General features: G+C 39.0%; 1 protein-coding gene across 2 annotated transcripts in view; it reads right to left on the bottom strand.

Moving 5' to 3' along the window:
• Nucleotides 1–3323: 3323 nt before the first annotated feature.
• Nucleotides 3324–23512, bottom strand: part of TM9SF2 (transmembrane 9 superfamily member 2) — a 64786-nt gene continuing 44597 nt past the window's right edge. For both annotated transcript variants that reach the window (XM_054446025.2, XM_054446026.2), the window contains 8 exons: nt 23054–23186; nt 19939–20058; nt 17818–17875; nt 14729–14888; nt 12603–12754; nt 11397–11508; nt 7501–7672; nt 3324–4024 (listed from right to left, as the gene is read on the bottom strand). In XM_054446025.2, the coding sequence (XP_054302000.1) occupies nt 3957–4024; nt 7501–7672; nt 11397–11508; nt 12603–12754; nt 14729–14888; nt 17818–17875; nt 19939–20058; nt 23054–23186 (975 nt within the window). In that variant the 3' untranslated portion in view covers nt 3324–3956. The remainder of the gene's footprint in view (nt 4025–7500; nt 7673–11396; nt 11509–12602; nt 12755–14728; nt 14889–17817; nt 17876–19938; nt 20059–23053; nt 23187–23512) is intronic.

Genomic DNA, 23512 nt, shown 5'->3' with positions numbered 1-23512 from the left:
GCAGCAAGCAGGTGTTGTGAGTGGAGATGGAGGCGCTGACTCTAAACACGAGAGTGAAACTGGACAGAGAACACCAAGTGAGAAGTAGGTCAAAGAGGGAAAGATGGAATAGGGCAGCAACTCCCGCTGGGGGCAGAAGTGGAGCCCCCAGAGGAGACTGACAGAGGCGGAATTGAGGGGAGGAGAAGTGGGTAAGCAGCGTCTCCTGTTTTAACGCACTTCTCCAGAACACGTGCAGGGCAAGCACATGTTTGTGACAACCTCCTTGGGATTCTATGCGGAAGGTTCAGACCCAGACTATGAGGAACACGGCTTTCAGGACAAGGTTTCCAAGAGAGACCGAGTGTCGTGTCAGTAAAGAGCTGGTAAAATTAGGGCTGGACCAGGTGATGCGGGGCGCTGGAGAGCTCGGCAACAAGGTTCCCAGCAGAATCCTCGGAAAGCAAGAAGCCGATGGCAAAGCCAGGTGGGATAGGTAAGGAGAAGAGGGAGAAATTGGTCAGACGGGTTGTTTTCATTAAAAAAGAAAGAAAAAAAAAAAAACTAGCAGAAAGTTGGACGTGTTTTAAAATGGAAAGCATGGAGAGGGAAGGTTTAAACACAGAAGGGAAAATAAAGAGGAAAGACTCTCGAACAGACAGGAAGAAGGCGGGGTGAGGCTGTAACTAGGTTCGAGGTGAAGGCACAGTTGGAGAAACTGTGGGAGACACCAAGGAGCTACGGCGCTGCCTGAAATCCTGGGCGGCCTTCTTGACGTGCGGGGCAAGGAGGCAAATGCAGACAGAATGCCGCCCTTAGCCGGCGAGCAGGACGGCCCTGCAGCACGGCTGGGTCTCTAGAAATGACCTGGGCAGACAGAAGGCATCGGAATGACAGAAGGCCATTTCTCCAGCAGGAAAACACTGCAGTTACCTAGTTTCCCGGTCTTGGCTACACGTCCCCCTCCTTTGCAGCTGCCTGCGGCTATCATGGCTCATGGAGAAGACTTCTCCCCAGGGTTCATGGTCACTGAGGTCTCACAACATGCGCCAACACAACTGTTTCTGTCCCAGGCTATACTCAAGGTAAGGAGATGGACCCCTGCTTCTAACCGCCTGCCATGTCGAGGGATGCTTTCCTGGAGAACTTTCCGGGAAAGCCGCAGCAGCGCACCCCTCAGGACGGCAGGATCCAAGCCCTGGAGAGGGGTCTTTTCTCCACCGCCCTCCTCACTTGGCTTGCCTTCCTTGTCACTGTCTCCCTTCCTCGGCTTTCCTCCCTCCCTCCCTCCTAAGTCTTTTCCTTTATCACTCTAATTTCATTTTCCCAATTGCCTCTTCACTGTTTACGTGTGAAATACGGTTACTTAAACATATGAAGAAAAAGGCCGGGAGCGGTGGCTCACGCCTGTAATCCCAGCACTTTGGGAGGCCGAGGTTGGCGGGGGGGGGGGGGGGGGGGGGTGGATCATTTGAGGTCAGGAGTTCGAGACCAGCCTGGCCAACATGGTGAAACCCCGTCTCTACTAAAAATACAAAAAATTAGCTGGGCGCAGTGGCGGTTGTCTATAATCCCAGCTGCTCGGGAGGCTGAGGCAGAAGAATCGCTTGAACCCAGAAGGCAGAGGTTGCAGCGGCCGAGATAGTGCCATTGCACTCCAGCCTGGGCAACAAGAGTGAAACTGCGTCTCACAAACAAAACAAAATGAAGAAAAAGTTACACCAAATCTATCAGCTGGCTTTTAAATCACTAAGCTAAACTGTTCACTAAAGGAAAAATAAAATTGAAGAAACTTAACTTTGGCCAATAAAAACTAATGTGGTGTCTGAATCAGGATTTTTAAAAAGTAAAACCTTCTCTTTGTTGAGTCAACCAGCCTATCTCAACAGCTCCTTAAGAGAATTACAGTTGGCCTTCCTTATCTGGGGGTTCTGCATATGCAGATTTAAGCAACAACAGATCAAAAATGCTCAAAAATAAATTTTTAAAAACCAATACAATAAAAATACAAATGGAAAATAGAGTATAACAAGTATTTACAGAGCACTTACATTGTATTAGGTATTGTGAGTAAACCAGAGATGATTTAAAGTACATGGGAGGATGTACATGGATTATTTGCAAATACTTTGCCATTTTTATATCAAGGACTTGAGCATCCATGGATTTTTGGTAACCACAAGGGTCCTGGAATCAATCTCCCATAAATACTAAGGGACAACTCTACCCATAAAAAATAAATACAAGAGATATATAAAACTGAGAGAAACTCTTCTATCTTAAATACTCCATGTTAAAAATGACCAGAGCTCCTCCTTTACTCTTCAAAACCAACAGGTCCGTTTTTTTAAAAAAGGACAGTAACATAAAATTATTCAGTAAGGCTGGGCGCAGTGGCTCACACCTGTAATCCCAGCACTTTGGGAGGCCGAGGCGGGCAGATCACCTGAGGTCAGGAGTTTGAGACCAGTGTGACCAACATGGAGGAACGCCATCTCTACTAAAAATACAAAATTAGCCAGGTGTGGTAGCGCATGCCTGTAACCCCAACCCCAGCTACTCAGGAGGCTGAGGCAGGAGAATCGCTTGAACCCAGGAGGCGGAGGTTGTGGTGAGCCAAGATCTCGCCATTGCACTCCAGCCTGGGCAACAAGAACGAAACTCTGTCTCAAAAAAAAAAAAAAAAAATTATTCAGTAAGAACCCAGCAATGTCATATAAGTGACAGCTAGTAATTTTAGTTGTAAGTTTAATGACAGTATCTGATTTGCTCTCCTAAGCAGCAAGCAGAGAGACCCTAAAATACAAATGAATATGCTCACAGATACAAGCAGACTGATACTTCAGAATCACCCCCCATTCCTATATTCTACATAAATGGATTTCAATTAGTCAGATGAATGTGAAAGACAGTGCATTTCTTAACTCTTAAAAGTAAAACTGTTTGTGAAATCTAAATTAAAACAATGAAATCATAAAGATGAAGACTTGCTAGTGACTGCTAATGTACAGGTAATAAAACCTGACTTAAAATACTGTATTTTGAAAAACAAGTCAAAAATAGAAACTCCTTAATGACAATGTAGTAAGGCTCACCTTAAGTACTTGCAGATAATTCATCTGTCTAGATATGCATGACTTCAACCTCCTCTACTGCCTCACAGTGAACATTTTAGACAATGCCTTACACAGTGAAATTCCATTCGGATCAAAACTCAGAAAGGGTTACATTAACAAAACCAGTAAAATCTGATGAAATAGTATAAATCATTTCAAAACACCTTGGTAAACAGATCTGTATTTACAGAACCTCCTTGAATATATAATAGGTAATGATGCAATGAAGACATTTTTATAGTATTTATTAAGATAACAAATTTATAAATTGAAAGACTCAGAGGCACATAGTTTAAAAGGCCAATACCATGGGAATAATGAAGTCAACGCAGAAAAGTAAGAATACAGGAACAGTTACAACCAATACAAGATTTTCTTTAAAAGCCACATTCCCCTGGTGAACACATCATAGGAATCATCCTTCAAAATTACCATGATAAAAAGTTATTTCCTTCAAAGAAAAATAATTCTTTCCGCCTACCGAGCCTAGAAAATCCTATTTACAATGCAGTGTCCTGCCTTTCATCAGTATTATTTAATATGGCCTCCTCTATTCTGCCATTAGAAGTATGGAAAATTTTATAGCTACTGTATTTACAAATGCACATAATATTTAAATTTGCTCTTCATTGAGAACAACCGAATATATACTTAATCAAATCACAATACAAATGCTTTATAGTGTTGAAGACACATCTTATGGGGGAAAGGTGTATGGGAAGAGGTTTATTTAGAATTACGGTGTTTCTGAAAGATTACTAGGCCAATAATTCTGATAAAACTCAAGGTAGTCACAAAAACAGGTCTCTGTTGATGAAGAGTTTAATTTATTTCTGTTTTAACTGGACACACTGGACTTCTTCAGTCAACCTTCACCACACTGTATATTTTGGTAACAAACCAAAAGCATGCAAAGAAGCCAATTGTTCCTATAAGAGAAAAAATAAAAATAAACCCCTTTTCAAAGGAAGTTTCATACTTTACACAAAAATACAGACTTACAATGACTGGTTCCTTAAAAAAGTCACAAAACTATAAACTATTACCCACCAGGAATATACTACAGATCTATGAGCACGTCTGAAAAATATACGACCATCTCAAATCAAGTTTCTTACAAAAACTGGTAGAACTTTTTTCTACTATAAGATTACCTAAGCTTCCTATAATACACATTATTTTCCTTACTACATAGAAAAGACTGAAGGATGTCAACTGTCCTTTCCTATTTAAGAATATTTTATAACAAAATGGAAAACGCTACTAGAATTTTTTAAGGTATGAGATGAATACATTAAAACAGGTTCAAATAATGATTAAATGGGGATATCTTCTAAGTACAGTTATTGGAAGTTATCAGTCTTCAAAGAATTGTAATAAAATAACTCAGTAAGTTTTTACAAAATGTTAAAAGCGACATGATTAGGATAATAACAAAAATGCATCCTAGCTGAAAATGAGAGACAGCATGGTAGCAGAGAACAGAGCAGCTGTCACGAACTCTGTGTGTCATCCTCAGGCAAGTCCACTGACATATCCAAGCCCATTTATCGTATTAACTAGGGAGAAATGTATCTGTCCTCATTGCCTCCATAGACTGTTATGTAGAGTAAATGAGATAATTCATGAAAACAATGTATGGCTTGATTTTCAGGTATTATTCTAGATTCCAAAGAATTTGAATGCTAGATGGGGACACTCTTTCAATGAGACAAAAATGAGGTTCAAAGGGGTTAAGTGACTGTCTCACGGTCACATGGATGGTACTTGTGGCCAGAATTCAAATGCGTTTTTTCTGACTTCAAGCATAGTACTCCTTGCACATGTACACATAAAGGGCTATAAATAATCCTTGTATAAATTTTACATTTAAAGTCCCAATGGTTTTCACCATTGTTTTAAATGCAGTACTGTGAGAAAATATTAAAGGAGATTTTCTAAATCAAGAGACTATACATGGGACATTACCATAGGAAATTACAAACATCGTTATATCCATCCTTACATTGTACATGTATTGAGGCCCTACTATATGCAAAGCACTATGTGTGTTTTGGAGGACATACAAATATACCTTTTGCATAGTCAAAAGGATTATTATTCAGGCTAGGGCTGGCGTTAATTTCAGAAAAGCAATAATGAAAACTCAATATATTTATATAACTCTGTACTTACTTGCATAAATTTCAAGATGACAAACAATATTTTAAGATGAGAAGAACATTTAATCACTATCCGGGCAACTCTAAGAAACTTAAGTTTAGTTACTTAATTTTGTTCTTAATATGGAATACATGTACGTACTAAAAGTGGCGTCTTTCCTTTTGTGACAGAATAATTACTTCTGTTTTGTAAAATGGATTGACTTAAATACAATAAAATGGCATTGCTTTGGAGTACTGAAGCAAATACAGACCATACCCTATTTTAGAGAAAGGTAAGGCATTTAAAGGGCTCACTACTCCCTTATCCAGAACGCTTCCACCTGTTCACTAAAGGAAAAATAAAATTGAAGAAAGTGAAACACACTATAAGTCACTGGTTTAACTGGTTGGTTCAGTTTGATATGGCTCCATAATTCAGATTACAAAATTCAACTCTGAATGAATGAAAATATAACACTTTAAAAACCAACATCAGCTGGGCGCAGTGGCTCATGCCCAATCCGAGCACTTTGGGAGGCCGAGGCGGGCAGATCATCTGAGGTCAGGAGTTCAAGACCAGACTGGCCAACATGGTGAAACCCCGTCTCTAATAAAAATACAAAAATTAGCCGGGCGTGGTGGCAGGCACCTGTAGTCCCATCTACTTGGGAGGCTGAGGCAGGAGAATCGCTTGAACCAGGGAGGCAGAGGTTGTAGTGAGCCGAGATTGTACCACTGCACTCCAGCCTGGGTGGCAAGAGCGAGACTCCATTAAAAAAAAAAATCAGCCGGGCGTGGTGGCTCACGCCTATAATCCCAGCACTTTGGGAGGCCAAGGCAGGAGGATCACGAGGTCAGGCGATCGAGACCATCCTGGCTAACATGGTGAAACCCCGTCTCTACTAAAAATACAAAAAATTAGCCGGGCGTGGTGGCGGGCACCTGTAGTCCCAGCTACTCGGGAGGCTGAGGCAGGAGAGTGGCATGAACCTGGGAGGCAGAGTTTGCAGTGAGCTGAGATTGCGCCACTGCACCCCAGCCTGGGCGATAGAGCGAGACTCTGTCTCAAAAAAAAAAAAAAAAAAAAAAAAATCAATAAAAATAAAAATCAATAAACTTTAGGTGATGGTTAAGCTATCATTTTCTGTATCATATGTCTGGAAAAACAACAGATATTCACAATGATCATTATTTTTTGTGTGCAGGCTAGGAATAAATTATTCTGTATATGCATTTATGGACACACAGGGCACAAAAACAGTCATTCCTTGTTTCACTGGCTACTGCTGCTTTATAGATGATTTATTAAAATTTACAGCTCTGGACCTAAATTTATCACGTAGCACCAAGACACGCACCCCACCATGTCTGATCAATGACCTGGAATACAGAATCGATGGAAGTGCCTTAAGCCTGAGAGAGCAGCAGAGGCCCTTCAAAACCCGACTCCAGGCTCTGAAATGCTAACAGATGAGTGAAAAGTAGAACAGTTTTAATTGGGGGAAAAAAAAAAATTGTTCTTTTTTTCTTTTTGGCTCCTGCATTTTCTTCCATAACATGCATGATGAGCTAAAATTTTAGATGTACACTTCGTGCAGTATTACTTGTGACAAAGAAAGGTGCTATAATTCCTTTTTTAAGTTCAGTCACTCACATGACAAATGATTACCAAGCACCCTGGGCTGTGAGATACAGAAAACTTTTATCTAGTTGGATAGAAAAGATATATACATATATAAAATTAATACCAATAAAATACACACTATATCCTATTCAATGCTTGAATTTTAAAGTGGAGATAAAAGCTTCTAGATTAAGGAAGGTCCCGTTATTTTTCCTTGATATCCCCTACCTACTCTCAGTCTCATCTTGACTTCACCTCCTAAATCTCTACTTACTCCTAAACTTAAGTCACTATAGCTTCTACCCTATTTCTGAAGTGGCAAAAAAAAAAAAAAAAAAAAAGACTGTGTGTGCCTTTAAGAGGTTAACAGAGGAAAACCATGAGCTGTACTGGTCCACGTGTCCCTGAACCTTTACCACAACTATGACCCTGTTTAGCCTTATTCCCCTAGCTGCTGTTTCATCATCTTTATGCAACTCACAGGTGGGCAGACCCAACTATGCCTAGTTGTGCTGAGGACTAAATACGGGAGCACTAACAGAATAAGCCTTCATGAGTTTTAAAAAAGACAAACATTTATAAATTATTTGTCTAAAAACTTATGAAATAAAAATAATCACTTAAATTCTAATTTTACCTGTAAAAAGAAAGAAGATCAAAACCATTATCATGGTATAACCAAAGTACAGAATTGTGCTTGCTGTTCCTGTGATCTGCAGTTTTGAAAAGAAGTAGTGTACTGCATATATTAAGAAATAAACTGCAGTAAAGCCACTGGTAAGGAATGAACGCCATTGCCAATGATAATCCTAGGTAGTAAAGAAAAAAGAACAAGAATTACATTCCAATTAATAGATAAGATGTAGCTTACTAAGGTTCAAAGCAAGCATAATCAATGAGACAGCCCCCAATCTAATTTCTGCTATCAGTTCCAGGCTCTTTCTCCTATTGAACTTCACCCATTCCGCTCTCCTCACTAAAGGTGCTAAGAAGCACCCACTGTCTTTGGTGGGGCTGCTTAAAAACTGGCTAAAAATGTGTGGAAGCAGCTTAAACTGTTTATGAATAATAAAGCATTAGGCTGTATTTCAAAATTTATTCTTCCCAAAGAAAAGTGATGTGCAAATAGCTTACAACTTACTCACAGGGCTCGACATTAATATTACTTGTATTAAAGTCTGGTCAACTCTGTATTAGGAAGAAGATCATTCTATTAAGGCCTGGTTGGAATCCAATTTCAGTTATTACTAACATAATTTAAACAAGGCAGATGATTAAAATAGCTCTTCCTGCTTTTAAGTGGCTTATAGCTTAACAGAAGATCTTTTAAAAGAGAACACTTCACTATCTCTCTTGCCCTTTGGAATATGTGAAAAACAAATATATTTGAAAAGCAAACTAAGACTAGAAAATCCTAAATACACACACACACACACACACACACACACACACAAAATGCAACAGCTAATCAACAAATGCAGCAAAATTGCAGGGTATAAGATCAACATAGAAAAGTCGGTTTCGTTTTTACACACCAGCAATGAGCAATCTGAGAAGGAAATTTAAAAACCCAATTCCATTTAAAATAGCACCCAAAAGAATAAAATACCTAGGAATAAATTCAACCAAGGAAGTGGAAGACTTGCACAATGAAAACTCTAAAATTCTGCTGAAAGAAATGACAGAAGACGTAGGCAAATGGAAAGACATCCCGTGTTTACGTACTGTTAGACTTAACACTGTTAAGACAGCAATACTCTTCAAAATGATCTACAGATCCAATGTAATCCCTATCATAATTCCAATAATCCAATGATTCAATTTTTGCAGATTGGAAGTTAATCCTCAAATTCAAATGGAATTGCAAGGGGCTCCAAATAGTCAAAACAATCATAAAAAAGAGCAAAGCTGGAGGACTCAGCCTTTTTGACTTCAAAACTTACTACAAAGCCACAGTAATCAAAATAGTGTGGTACAGGCCTAAGGGCAGCATATAGACCACTGGAATAGTATTGAGAGTCCAGAAATAAACCCATACATCTATGGTCAATTGATTTTTGACAAGATTGCCAAGACCATTAAATGAGGAAAGAACAGCCTCTTCAACAAATGGTGCTGGATAACCGGATATCCACATGTCAAATAATGTAGCTGGACACTACATCACACAAAATACAAAAGCTAACTCAAAATAGATCAATGACTTAAATACATGAGGTAAAGCTATAACACTTAGAAGAAAACATGGGGGTAAATCTTCATAACCTTGAATTTGGCAATAATTCTTTTTTTTGGCAGGGGGGTGGGGTAGGGGACAGGGTCTCACTCTGTTGCCCAGGTTCTGGAGTGCAGTGGTGCAATCATGGCTCACTGAAGCCTAGACCTCCTGGGCTCAAGTGATCCTTCCACCTCAGCTTCCCAAGTAAGCCACCATGCCCAGCTCATTTTGTTATTTTTTATAAAGACAAGATCTCACTATGTTGCCCAGGCTGGTCTCAAAATCCTGGGCTCAAGCGATCCTCCCGCCTCAGCCTTCCAAAGTGTTGGGATTACAGATAGGCGTGAACCACCACACTCAGCCCTAATTTGACAATAATTCTTAGATATGACACCAAAAGCATAAGCAACAGAAGAAAAAAACCAGATAAATCTGACCTCATCAAAATTTAAAACTTTTGTGCAATGGACATTATCAAGAAAGTGAAAAGGATAACCTATAGCACCAGAACTGCAAATAACAATCTGATAAAGATGTACTATTCAGAATAAATAAACTCTTACAACTCAACAAAAAGACAAACATTTAAAAATAGGCAAAGGACTTGAATAGCTATTTCTCCAAAGAAGATATACAAATGGCTAACAAACTCAAGTACAAATGCTCATCATTAGTCATTGTGGAAATGCAAATCAAAACCAGAATGAGACACCGCTTCACACCCATGAGGACAGCTACAATTTTTTCAAAAATGGAAGGTAAGTGTTGGCAAAGATACGGAGAATTGGAACCTTTGCACACCACTGCTGGTGGGAATGTAAAACGGCACAACTACTGTGGAAAAGTTTGGTAGTTCCTCAAAAAATTGAACAGAACTATCATATGACCCAGTGATTCCACTCCTAGATATATACCTCAAAACCAAAAACAGGTACTCAAATGAACACTTCTACATGAATGTTCACAGCAGCACTATTCACAACAGCCAAAAAGTAGAAACAATAACAAATGCCCACCAATGGATACAAAGATAAACAAATTTATTCTGCCATAAAAAGGAATGAAGTGGCCAGGTGCGGTGGCTCACGTCTGTAATCCCAGCACTTTGGGAGGCCGAGGCAGGCAGATCACGAGGTCAGGAGATGGAGACCATCCTGGCTAACACAGTGAAACCCCGTCTCTACTAAAAATACAAAAAGAAATTAGCTGGGCATGGTGGCGGGCGCCTGTAGTCCCAGCTACTCAGGAGGCTGAGGCAGGAGAATGGCGTGAACCCGGGAGGTGGAGCTTGCAGTGAGCCGAGATCGTGCCACTGTACTCCAGCCTGGGCAGCAGAGCGAGACTCCGTCTCAAAAAAAAAGGGGCGGGGGGGAAAGAAAGGAATGAAGTACTACTATACATGCCACAACACGATGAACCCTGAAAACATGCTAAGTCGAAGAAGCCACACACAAAAGGTCACATATTATATGATTCAATTTGTAAGAAATGTCTGAACAGGCAAAACAGACAGAAAACAGACCGTTGGCTGCTAAGGCCTGGGGGAAGCGAGGAATGAGGAGCAACTGCTTAGCAAGTATAGGGCTTTAATTAGGAGTGATAAAAATATTTTGGAACTAAACAGAGGTGGTGGTGGTGCAACATTGTAAATGCAGTAAGTGCCATTAAACTGTCCACTTCAAAATGGTTCATTTTCTGTTATGTAAATTTAACCTCCATTTTTTGAATAACACACTAAGTTTAATAAAGTTAGATTTTTCTCCAATATAGACAATAAATATTAAATAGTAGATTTAACACAACCTAAATCTTTAAAATTCAATTCTACCTATTACATAAGGATACTATCATTTTGGTGCTGCCATGAATAGAACTCATTACAATGTGATTATAGGAACTTTTTAATGAATTTTCGTACTAGTTTACTTCTATTAAATTTTCAGTCTAAAATTTTTTTGTATTTTTTAATATATTATTTTATATTCTTTTATCTCAGGCATGATATAAATATTTGTATCACAAAAGTATTAATTTTTAAGTCAGTTAAAAAACAACAGTAAAAAGTTAGCACAACATACTATTCTCAAAAAATTAACAAGTTAAAGTCTCTAATAGTAATTTCTAACTAAATATACTGAACTGGGATATCTTAATCCTAAAGAAGGTTACATTTGATTTAGGAATACAGGTCAATGTCTATCATAATAAACACACATCTACAGAAATTATTTTAATTAATAATATACAAATTGCAATATGCCAAAGTTATAAATACTGTCTACAAATTAACATAAGTGAATACTGCTAATACATACCTCTGCACATAGGTGGAAATAGCAAAGAAGTATAGTTGCTTCAGAACAGGTAATAACCAAAATGATAAACACCAGAAATAGGAAGCCAAACATGTAATACATCTGGTGTGACCTATAATCAAACACGTCAAGAAGAAACTATAAATATTTTTAATTTGACACAATACATAACACAATCTTTTCATTCTTCTTCAACTGAAAAGGTTTGCTTTTTCTCTCAACTAACCAAACAAGACGAATTATCATAGGTTGGGATGGTGATGGGGTGGGGAAGGGGAGGAGTAGGAAGGATATGTCGGTATCACTGGACTTTACCTTCCTGCTCAGGGAGGCCTGAAACTTCTACTTATTTACATATGGCTAGTCTACTCGTCTCCTGGTGAGCCAGAGATATTTGATAAAAACTGACTGAAAAGGCAGAGTCAACTAAGAATAGGTAACCATTTCTTATCACATATAACAAAACCAGTTGAATTTGGAAAATTAGTATAATGATTGAGAAGCAAAGATATGTTCTAATCACTAAAAAGCTCAAATTTAGTTCTAACTTTCCGTAACCTCCAACCTTGGTACTTTCTGTAACATACGTCAATGTGATCCAATAACAATCATGATATAGCACTATATATAGATAAACACACACACACAGAATGGCTCAAAATGTGAACAAGCAATCAGAGAATTACATGTGAACAAGCAATCAGAGAATGAAGGCATCTGAGAATTGCAAAGGACTCTGCAGATCATCTAGACCAATCCCTTCACCAATCCCCTCCAACAAGTGCTCAGAGGATCTTCTGTGAACAGTGCAGATTAGTTAGGAACATAGGTTTGGAGAAACTTTGGTGAATTTTCTGTCACAGGGTTGCTGTGTAACATAGGCAAATTACTCAACTTACAAAGCCTCATTTACAGCTCTGTAAAATGGGGATAACACTCACCTCACAGAGTTCTGAGAATGAAGTAATAAGAATTAAGGAAGAGTAAGAATTAACAAGCCTTGAACTCATATTATAGTAGCTGTTGTCACTATTGTTCTTCTTCCCACATGGAAAAGATAAAAATAAGCTTTTGGCTTTTAAGATTTCTGGTTACTGAAGAACTGCTTACATTTATAGGATACAAATAGTAACCCATATAAACAAACAAAAAGCAAATATTACATATAATGGTAATGAGAATGAGAGGACTTTGTCCTTAGCTTACCAAATACTATTCAGAATGAAGAAAAGCTGTATAAAGATGCAGCCAAAGGGCAAAATCCCTCCCATGATAATACCAGGCAAGGGCTTCGTGTAGAATGACTGTTCAGGAATCTGACGTGGAATCTGATTGGTTCGAACTGGGTGTTCAATGGCCTTCAGTAAAGAAAGGAAGGAGGAATTCATAATTATGTATCTGTCTTAAATATTCTTCTCTGCACAAGATTACCTGCCTGCTTTTTTTCAGCTTCCATGTGGTCACTAATGGCAATAAAGTCTACTTAAGACATCAAAGTGAAATTTGTCTTTAGAAGCCATCAACCAGGTACCATCAGGTACAATACTCAGTCTGTCTACTGGAACAAGTTAATACTGTCTCCAGCAGTGATCCACTGACTAATGGCTTTAGACACAGGAAAAAGTACACAGGAGATAAGAGAATACTTGGAAAATACTAGTTAACAAAAAGGTAGAGTTAGGCTTTTCATTTTCATTACATATGCACTGTAAGAAATCAGCTGGTTCTGGAATTTTGGTCCATGTATTTTTATTTGGAGGTGGGCAATGTCATCTTTATTAAAATTGCTCAATTTTACTAAGACTTAAGAACATGAAAACAACAATGAATGGCTGTATGAAGCTTTACGACCATAAGGAGTTGGTGATGTTCTCGACTATTCTCCCTTTCATGACACACTACATGGCGGTATAAAAATTACTGGAACCTAAAGGACACAAGCAGCCACATGAGGGGGGAAGACAGTACAGATGTAGAAAGTCATTTTCTTGTAAGAAAGTTCAAAAATATCCTTCTATAGTTTTTATGATGATAAACCAAAATTTAAAGCTTGGTATTTTCATTAAGACCATACTTCCGCAGACTAGATTATTATTTTACATGTAGATACATGAGTATACAGGCAGAGAATCATGTATATCAACTTTTATTTATCTCCCAGGCTGATATTAAATAGAAATACTATAAACTTCAAACCAGCAAAGTTTTGGAATTTCAAGTAATTGTTTAATCAATGTAATTAAAAAATTCAAACCCTGTCAGTTCACTACTTCTGAGGTATAAAGTCATAAATTAAACAAAATACCGAAGAAGTTTAAAAAAATCCTTCAGCAGCCAGGCATGAAAATGCAGTGGAGGCTGTGGAACAGTGCCAGCTTCCGCCAGGGCCTTCCGGGTCCTGCTCACAAAGTGTACTAACCACAGTCTTTCTTTTACCCTGTGGACTTGATATTTTCAGAGAAGGACAGGGATACTGAAGTGCGGTTAGAGAAGGATACTGATGAGACGGAAGAATAAGATCTCGTTTTTTTTTTCCTTTTAGCCTGAGGGCAGGAGTGGGTAGCAAAGTGAGAGAAGGCCGACTGGAGGGTGAGAGAGAAACAGGAGGAAGGACTGAAACCTGATTATAATCTTCCTTAAAATCCAATATTAGCAGGGAAGCAGATACAATTTATTTCCAGCAGATACAATTTATTTCAAAGCTACATATCAACCACAAACATTTGCTACTCTTACTCTGCAGCTACTTTTCTTACCGTGACTTTTTCTCTGCTTACTTAGTTAAGCTTTGTGCACTTTGGGAGGCCCAGGCAGGTGGATCACCTGAGGTCAGGAGTTCAAGACCAGCCTGGCCAACATGATGAAACCTTGTCTCCACTAAAAATACAAAAATTAGCTGGGTGTGGTGGCACATGCCTGTAATCCTAGCTACTCGGGAGGCTGAGGCAGGAAAATTGCTTTAACCCCAAAGGCGGAGGTTGCAGTGAGCCGAGATGGCACCACTGCACTCCAGCCTGGGTGACAGAATGAGCCTCCATCTCTAAATGAATGAATGAATGAATGAATGTTTTCATTAGTTTATATCAGCGTTTCTTTCCCAATTAATCTATATTAGCTTCCATTTACTTAAAAAACTTTGAAACCTAAGTTTAGATCTGTAACCTCTCTACCATGCTCCTAAATAATACTACTATTTTAAAAATATTCTATGAAATCCAGATCCTAAAGGACAAGTTTACATCTTTACGCACTTTTATGATATCTTTTGAGATGGCATATGCTAATTTCTGCAGCTAAAATTCACCTGAATAAGTTAACACCTATAAACTTACATTCTTCTTAAAACCAAAGTATGCACCAATAAACGTCAGAGGCACAGATATGCAGAACCAAAGGGCCAATATGGCAACCAATGTCCCAAAAGGAATAGCTGCTGAAGATCCTTCTCCCCAGAGGATCAGATTCATTATAAAGAAGTCAGCAAATACAATCCTGAAAGACACAACAGGCTTTTGGGTAAAACCAGAGATAACAAAATGCAACAGTAGTATGTAATTAATATTACAACTTCTATGTTTCTAACATCTATATACAAAGAAAGCGGAATTGCTGCATCACAGGATGTGTGAATGTAAAACTTGACTAGAACTACCCAATTGCTCTTCAGATTGGGTTTGCCTGACTTAAACTCCTCCCAGCAGCCTATGAAAGTCAGTTCTTTACATGTTTTCATTACACTTGGAATTGTCAATTCTGTTGTTTTAATTTGTATTTCCTATTGAAAACTGCAGCAGGCATCTGGTGTTTGCTGGCTTTTTTGGTTTTACCTTCTGAGACGGGCTGCTGACATCCACTGCTCGGTTTTCATTTGACCGGCATGTCTTGCAAAGTCATGCATGTGAGTTATTTACATATTCTACTTAATAATTCCTTGTTAAATATCTTGTCACCATCTGTGGCTTTTTTTTGAACCCAAACATCTAAATGTGTGTAGTTAATTTCCGTTCAGTCTTTCTTCTGAATACATTTTTAAAAATATGGTTGTAATCATACAATAATCACTGTACTTCCCCCACACAGTTTTTAAGTACAACCACTTTCCCTTTTATCCTTTGTGCACTCTGCTTAACAGAAGAAAGCCTTCCCTAACCTGGAACCATGAAGATGCTCTTCCATATTTTCACACAGTAGTTACGCCTGGTGCATTTAGGTTTGACTCCACCTAGGACTGATGACTTTCTCCCTTCATGAAGAGAATCAGCTGTCCCAGCATCAATTATCTAACAGTTCCTCTGGCTCATGGTGCCACATCTAGCACGCTGCCATGGATATAGGGCCTACTTCTGTATTCTCCATCCCAGCAGCCCCTGGACTCTCCAAACACCTTCACAATGCTTGATCTTTTCATTAAGAAACATGGCGAATTTCCATCTCTTTCAAGTTAATAATCTAGTAGGCTTGTCATATGGATTGTGCGTACTTTGAGAGGTTATTTCAGGCACTGTATGGGTTTTCTGTGAATAGAGCCCTCTTCCAGCACAACTACCACTACTTGGAATACTAGTTGATACCTAGCCATTTTGCCAAACTCTTTTTATTAATTCTACAAGTTTTACAGCTAAAATGTGTTGGTGTTCTTCGTATACAAATAATGTCATCTATAAATAATAAGATGAAATCCACCTTTTTGTTTCCTCCTTTACTGTGAACAGAACTTAAATAACAAGCCATGAAAGAGATTTACTGAGAATGTCCCTAGTGTTTTATTATCAGTGATGTTGGTTCTGAATTAGAGATAAGATTCTTTTTAATACAAGGAAATATTTCTTTATACATTTTTTTTAAAACCTGAAAACAATGCTCAATATTATCGAAGGCCATTTTACTGCATCTGTTGCAGTAATTATATGCAGGTGTTTATTTATGTAGAATTGTATGACTAGATTTCCTGTTATTAAATGATCCTTCTATTCCTAGGTGAACACCAAGTCCCCCTGCCCCGAATACTTGAGTTCTTAGCACGCTCTATTTACCTGCTGGTAAACACCCACTGTAAAGAGCAGGATGAAGAATATCAACCAGAGAAGGGTTGATCAGAGACATAAACGAAGAACCAGCACAGGATAATTTTTATGAAGCCAAAAAAGGAAGGAGTTTCAAGGAGAAGGTATTCCAATGTTAGACAATACAGAGAAGCAGAGACAGAGAAAATGGTTTCTGGATTTGAAAATGGGAACATTACTGGTAAACTTAAAAGTTTCAGTAAAATGATAGCAAAAAATACGAATGATGTGGCTTTACACTGCAAATGTTTACTGAGAAAATGAGAAGAAAGGAGTATAGACTATTTTTTTCAAGGCATTTTGTTGGGAATAGAAAAGAAATGAGATGGGAATAAGAGGGGAAGATGCTTATGATTCCTTTTTAGGGGAGACATGAGCATATTTGGAGGAATAAAAGAACCACATAAGCAGAACATGTGAGAAGGGAGCAATGGAAGATGTGTGAGATTGGAGGGAGAGGTGCCTGAAAAGCAAGATTCGGAGATTCTGCAGGAAATCACAGTCTTGGTAAGGAAGGACACCTTCGTGAGTTGACAGAGGGAAAGAAAACAAAGGACATGGCTTGAGAAAAGCATAGAAATTTGAATAGAACCGATAACTGAGAAGAATGTGAATCTTCGGTGGAGGTGACAGTCAGAGAGAATATTTATCCCAAATGTGTACTAAAATGCTGCTGCCATCACGCTTGCATTTCTAGCCTGCAAATGGAACAGTTCTGGTTTCTAGACTTCATCATCTTTGGCTTTCCTTATTGCTGTAGCCTGTTCACATGTCAGTTCTTGCCCACCAGAAATGCGCAGGTTTGGGAGGAAGTGGGTTCTGTTTCTAGGACCAGAACCACATCAGATAACTGAGAGGAGAAGCAGTTCCAGAGAGTGAAGGATTTTTGTTTTGTTTTGCATTTGTGGTGGCTGCTTATTTTTTATTTTTGGTGTATATTACTTTATTTAATGGAATAAACTGTAAAAAGTGGCAATGCTTTGGATAAAAATGGGAAAACATATGCTTGACTGAACTATCTTCAGGTGAGGATTCCTTCCTGTGCTTGGGTCAAAAGCTTTAAATGCAGCCTACAGAACAACATGTCAGACTGACCACTAAAAACCAAGAAATAGAAAGACTTTGAAGAGAAGGAATTAAAACATTTCTCATGTCTAAAGGTACTTTCCCCAGATAACATATATGGTAATCATTTGGCAAATGTTTATAAAATATTTATTTTACCCCTTTTCAAAAATTAAATTTACTTTCTTAGGTACATGATTTAGAGACACGGAGAATTAAAGACTTGACGACTGAAAATTTGGGGACTAACATGTAACTATGTTAAGAAAGTAATTCTTGAAAAATTCACTTACCCAGGACAAAGAAATGATGTTAATAAAACATTTGTTTTCCACTTCTCACCTCCAAAGGCTATAGAAGAAAACAAAAGTTGTATAAATACAGATTTTCTTTAAAGCAAACCAAATATCCATATTACAAGTCTGATACTTGCCAAACTGTCAGACAGCACTGAGTACTCATTCCTAGAAAACGGTACTAGCAAATATAATATGATATTCCCTTATTAAAAATCCAAATCTGAGACATACAGCATGGGATTCCCTAGGTAAGTCCTGCTCTAGAGAATCAGGGGCAAGTCATCAGGATGAGTTCTTCTTTTCCCCTCACAACCAAAAGAATCCTTAAATCCTGAGCCAATATCAATCAATGGGCCTAGGCACAGGAAGAGCACACGGGATTCTCACTTCTCTTGCAGCCAGTTTCAGAATTTGTTATAAAACTAGGAACCGTCAAGCCTGATGTGCAACACATTTATACTTCCACAGTAGGCCAACTCTTCCTCTAGCGCTGTGGTTTCTAGGAGGAACTGTGGTTCCTAGGAGGTGCGTGTGTCAGATGAGGCAACTAAGAAGAGTAGAAGGGTTATGACCATTTGACAGACCATGTTTGCTAATATATGTTTTACTCTCCTTTGCCCCTCTCCAACTTGTTTTTTTTTTTCCAGTTTAAAGAATTCAAATACTGAAGTAGCTAGAGTGAAAAATGAAAGTACACCTCTGCTCCCAGTTTAAAAGTCAGAAATGAAACCGGCTGAGATCTCAGAACAGCTGTGATTTTTTAAAAAGTTCTAACATAGTTGATAGGCAAGTTTAAGTGCCACTTGCCCTCAAAGAAAATAATAAAATTATATATACACATAAGATCATATATATGTATCATGATTTGAACTCACAGTGTTTCTGATAAACAGACTGTTATGAAATGATTAATTCTGGGTTTACTACAATTCCAGTCAAAATTCAAGTAATACATGATCTGCAGCTGGGAGACCTGAAGGATGGGGAGGCATTAGTGAGAGGAGGGCGGACGTGAGCGGGGTGTGGGAAAGCAGGCAGCCTGGCCGAGGAACCGACAGAAAGCCAGTGTGGCTGAAATGGTGAGAAAGGGGGAGTGTGGCATGAAGTAAGGCTGGTGTGGCAGGCAAAGGGCTGCCTGTATTTTGTATGCATTAAAATCCATATGATGGCCCTAATCCTACCTCCTTTAGTAAAGGGGAAGAAAGAACTTGACAAAATTCACAGAAATTAAAACACACTTAAAACACACATACATACAGGGCTTCACATACTCAAGAGAGAACTGTGTCTGACAAGGTCTAAGTTAATCTTCTACCGGGGGCTGAGACTACCCAACCCCACATTCAGGTTGTCCACATAACTCTACTGTGCTTCACCTCAAAACTTTTTCATATTGCTAGACCGTGGGGAATCACTGTATATCCCAGACAAGACTGTGGCATTCCCGAGGAGGCCAGCTCTGGTCCCTGCTGACCCTGCCAGCTGCTTTCTAAGCCATCCAGTCCCATCTCAGCCTTACTCTGTGGCCCTGACCCTTTTGTTTCACTGAACTTTATTTTACTTCTAGAATGCAAGAACACAAGAGATTGTGACTAATGATATTACAAAAGTAACTTTCCAGCTCTCCAAAATAATGAGATCTTTGTTTACTTGAAACAGTGTATTTTTATAAATATTAAATTGATACAATGTAAGTATGACTTCTCATATGTAAGAAAAGGTACACCTAGACATACTAGTTGTTTTAGTGAAAAAAATCAGTGATACTCATTTGTATACTTTTCTCCTTTATTAGTCTATGTGTGCATCTATGAACACAGCAAATCTAAGTTGTTCAGCCCAACTTGTTAGCCAAAGCTTAAAGAAAAAAAGAGGGAGGGGATAGTGGATAAGTGGCACAATTTGCTTGTTTCACTAAACATTTTCGAACAAATAAATTTTGGGATAGTAACTCATGTCACAAAAGGAATCACCAAGCAGGCTCCTTTTAACTAAGAACAGATCCCTATGAGGCACACTATTTACAAAGCATCACCATCTGATACCCAGGTCAGACCCACAGATGCAGCAGAGTCCCTTCCTGATCAGACGCCAGTCACAGTGGCTTTGACTTACACTTATAGAATCTGGCAGCAACATAGCCTGCAGGGGTGCCCAGCAGCACCCACAGGACCACAGCACACGTCATCAGTGCTCCTCGGTTGGCAGGTGACAAAAATCCCAGGCAAGCGAAAACTAAAACACAAATCATGAAAGGTTGTAAATGTTATTACTCTGTCTCCTTTGCTGTGAAATGATAGAGAAACCCTCTCATTTTTTAAAAGAAAAAAATACAACTTCATGCAAAACCATGTGCTCTCCTACCACGCAGCTCTACTCAATCTTAGTAATATTTAGCGTACTGCACCAATCTGATCATACATGAGGCAAACTTCACTTTGGAAGTTTCTTGTCAGAGTCCAGAATGAGAGATCACATCCTTCCTGTGATCAGGGGACGCTGACTGGATGCTCAAGAGTGCATTTGACTCTTCTGAGATTCAAGTACAGCCTTTAAAATTGACATAAGTGAAAATGTTTCCACTATGAAATATTCCCACTGTTCTTTCATTAAAAATATGGGGGGTCATCTGGGGGTAAAAAAAAAAAAACCCCAAAACCTTACAACATTCAAACAGAAGAGACATAATCTAATCAAAGAACAAAATGAGGGAGAAAGATTTCATATGGCCATTAGCTTTTCACAAATTACTGAAAGACCTTGTCAGCAATGCGGGGAAACCCTGGCCCTACCTTATTCATGTGGTTAGCTTTGTTTGCTCTTCCCTATATAAGCCTTCCTACTAATGAGAATTAAAATGCTATATTATATTCATAGAAATTCCCAGCTTTAAGCTGGGGCTCAGAAGTTATAAGGTGCTCAGAATCCCAAGGTGAGTAGGATACTGCTGAGAACTGAGTTTCAGGAGGCTCAGCAAGAAAATCCCCATTGTTTCCCCCCCCTTGTTTCCCCCAAAACGCGCATGACCAAGCACGTATGTGAGCAAGCACGCACACACACCTCTGACAAGACCCAGAGTCATGATCAGCAGGAAACACATCAGGGTAGCTTTAGAAGATGTACCAGGATTTCAGCTAAAATGCAACCCCTTTCCCCTCCTCGACCTGAAAAATGGACTGCCCTTCAGCAGAAAGTTCCTATTTGAGGACTTAAGGAAAATGATTCCCATCGTATTCTATCCTAGACTCTCTGAAACTTTCCTTCCTTAAAAGTCCACTTTTCTAGCTGACCCCAATAAAAACCAGAGCATCGCAGAAGACAGCTCCTAATAAGATTTGAAAGCAGGAGTTGGCTGGGTGCGGTACCTCACGCCTGTAACTCCGGCACTTTGGGAGGCCGAGGCGGGCGGATTATGAGGTTGAGAGATCGAGACCATCCTGGACAACATGGTGAAACCCTGTCTCTACCAAAAATACAAAAATCAGCCGGGCGTGGTGGCAGGTGCCTGTAATCCCAGCTACTCAGGAGGCTGAGGCAGGAGAATCACTTGAACCCAGGAGGTGGAGGTTGCAGTAAGCCAAGATCACGCCACTGCACTCCAGCCTGGTGACAGAGCGAGGCTCCATCTCAAAAAAAAAAAAAAAGAAAGCAAGCAAGCAGAAGTTTATCTTCAAACATTCATTCTGCTCTAAGTCTAGTTTGGCTCTCTGTCACCCAGTGCCTTCACCCTACCCTCTGTCCAAACCTTTTTTATGACACCTTTTCCTGACCTATTCTCTTTAGTATGACTTACTTCTCTTTAGTATGACATAGTTACAAATTCTAGCTCTACCTATCAAAGTTGTATCTCCTTAAGTTGTTAGTAGATTAAAAAAAAAAGATATCCTAGTCAGTCTTCAAATTGAGCCTGAAGGTGTGAGTTTGGTTCCCAAACTTATTCAGTGCCAGACATTTGGAAATGATACTGCTCTTTCAAAGCATTTATATAATTAATTTTATCATAAAAATTTGGAACAACTTTACTAACAAAAATAACTATGGTATTATGTATTTAATATGTAATCAAACATAAAAAATAAATGTTTACTAAAAAATTATTAAAGGTTAGTTTCTGAATTCTTCCAGTATATTCATTTGTTGCTATTTATCAGTAGCAGGCATCAATACAGTAAAATACATTAAATAAAGGTAAAATTTAGAAAATTCTATTCATAAACATTTTTTATCTTCCAATTAAGGAAACTGGAAGACAGTGGAATTAACATATACCCAGAGGTAGTTTCAGAACAACCCCTGTGGCTATCAATACCTCTAAGGAACATTTATTAAAAAAAAAAAAAAAATTGTCCTAGTTGGCAAAAATTTAAATACAATTTCTGAAGTTGCTGAGGTAGCTCAAAGAAGAGAATCTTTTTATGGAGGAAGGAAGGTCTTTCCTACACACTCGCTTTCTCTAGAGGAGAGAGATCCTGCTTCCTAAATCCTCCCTAGATGAGAAGGGTCTACACAGTGCTTCCTGGCCCATCCCTTCTTTTCCCACCCTCCTCTCTCCGTGGAAGCCAAGAATATCCTGCAACCCTAACCAGACTGTGCCTGCCCATGATGACTGGGTAAAAGAGACCCTAAATGGTCCTGGTTCTGGGCTGTTTAGACTCAGATACTGATGGTCTTTAAGGACCTGTTCATCTCCAGCCCAGTGCCTCCCTGACAAAGGCTTAGTCTAGGAAGAGCTGAAGGGAGAAACCAAGAGTCAGTCTTTGGGTGCAGCTAAGCCTGCCCCAAGTCACTTAGATTCTGAGAACCTAAAGGGCTCTCAGAAATAATCTGGCTTACCTACCCACTTAGAAAAACTGTGGGTTTTTTGTTTTTTTTTTTTTGAGATGGAGTCTTGCACTGTCACTCAGGCTGGAGTGCAGTGGCGCAATCTCAGTTCACTACAACCTCCGCCTCCCAAGTTCAAGCGACTGCCTCAGCCCCGCAAGTAGCTGGGATTACAGGCGTCTGCCACCATGCCCAGCTAATGTTTTTGTATTTTTAGTAGAAAGACGGGGTTTCACTATATTGGCCAGGCTGGTCTCGAACTCCTGACCTTGTCATCCGCCCGCCTTGGACTCCCAAAGTGCTGGGATTACAGGCATGAGCCACCACGCCCGGCCAGAAAAACTGGTTTTTAAGCAATTACTGTATTTAGAAAGTATTTTCTACTTGAAAATTTTCAGTTAACACTTACATAGAGTCACAAAGGTCATAATTAAAATCTGTGTCCCGGATCCTAGAAAGACTGATAGCAGCATCCCTTTTCTTGGAGGACGGAATATATCACCATGAACAAGTTTCCAGCCAAATTCTTCCTGGGCATCTTCCTAAAAGGGGAATGAAATCAGTTCAATTGTCTCATGGTATCAACAAGACAACTATAGACAGTTTGTTCACTGCTGAATATGCTGTTACAGAAAAAAGGTTTTTTTTAAACTTAAAAATGTTAGTATCTATTTCAATTTTGAAGAATACAGGTTGACTCATGGAGCTTAATATGGCTTTGTTGAACTGTCTTATATGTCAGTTTCTTGAATTTATGACATTAAGGTCTACAAATATACTTACTGAGAAACTTTACAAAGACAATGTGATTGCTACCTAGTTCTACTCTAAGTCAAGCTTTGTGATCTGACTTGATGACAATTTTTAG

The sequence above is a fragment of the Pongo pygmaeus genome, chromosome 14 (assembly GCF_028885625.2).
Source record: "Pongo pygmaeus isolate AG05252 chromosome 14, NHGRI_mPonPyg2-v2.0_pri, whole genome shotgun sequence".
Taxonomy (NCBI): Eukaryota; Metazoa; Chordata; class Mammalia; order Primates; family Hominidae; genus Pongo; species Pongo pygmaeus.
This window is presented reverse-complemented; position numbering and strand designations above follow the sequence as displayed.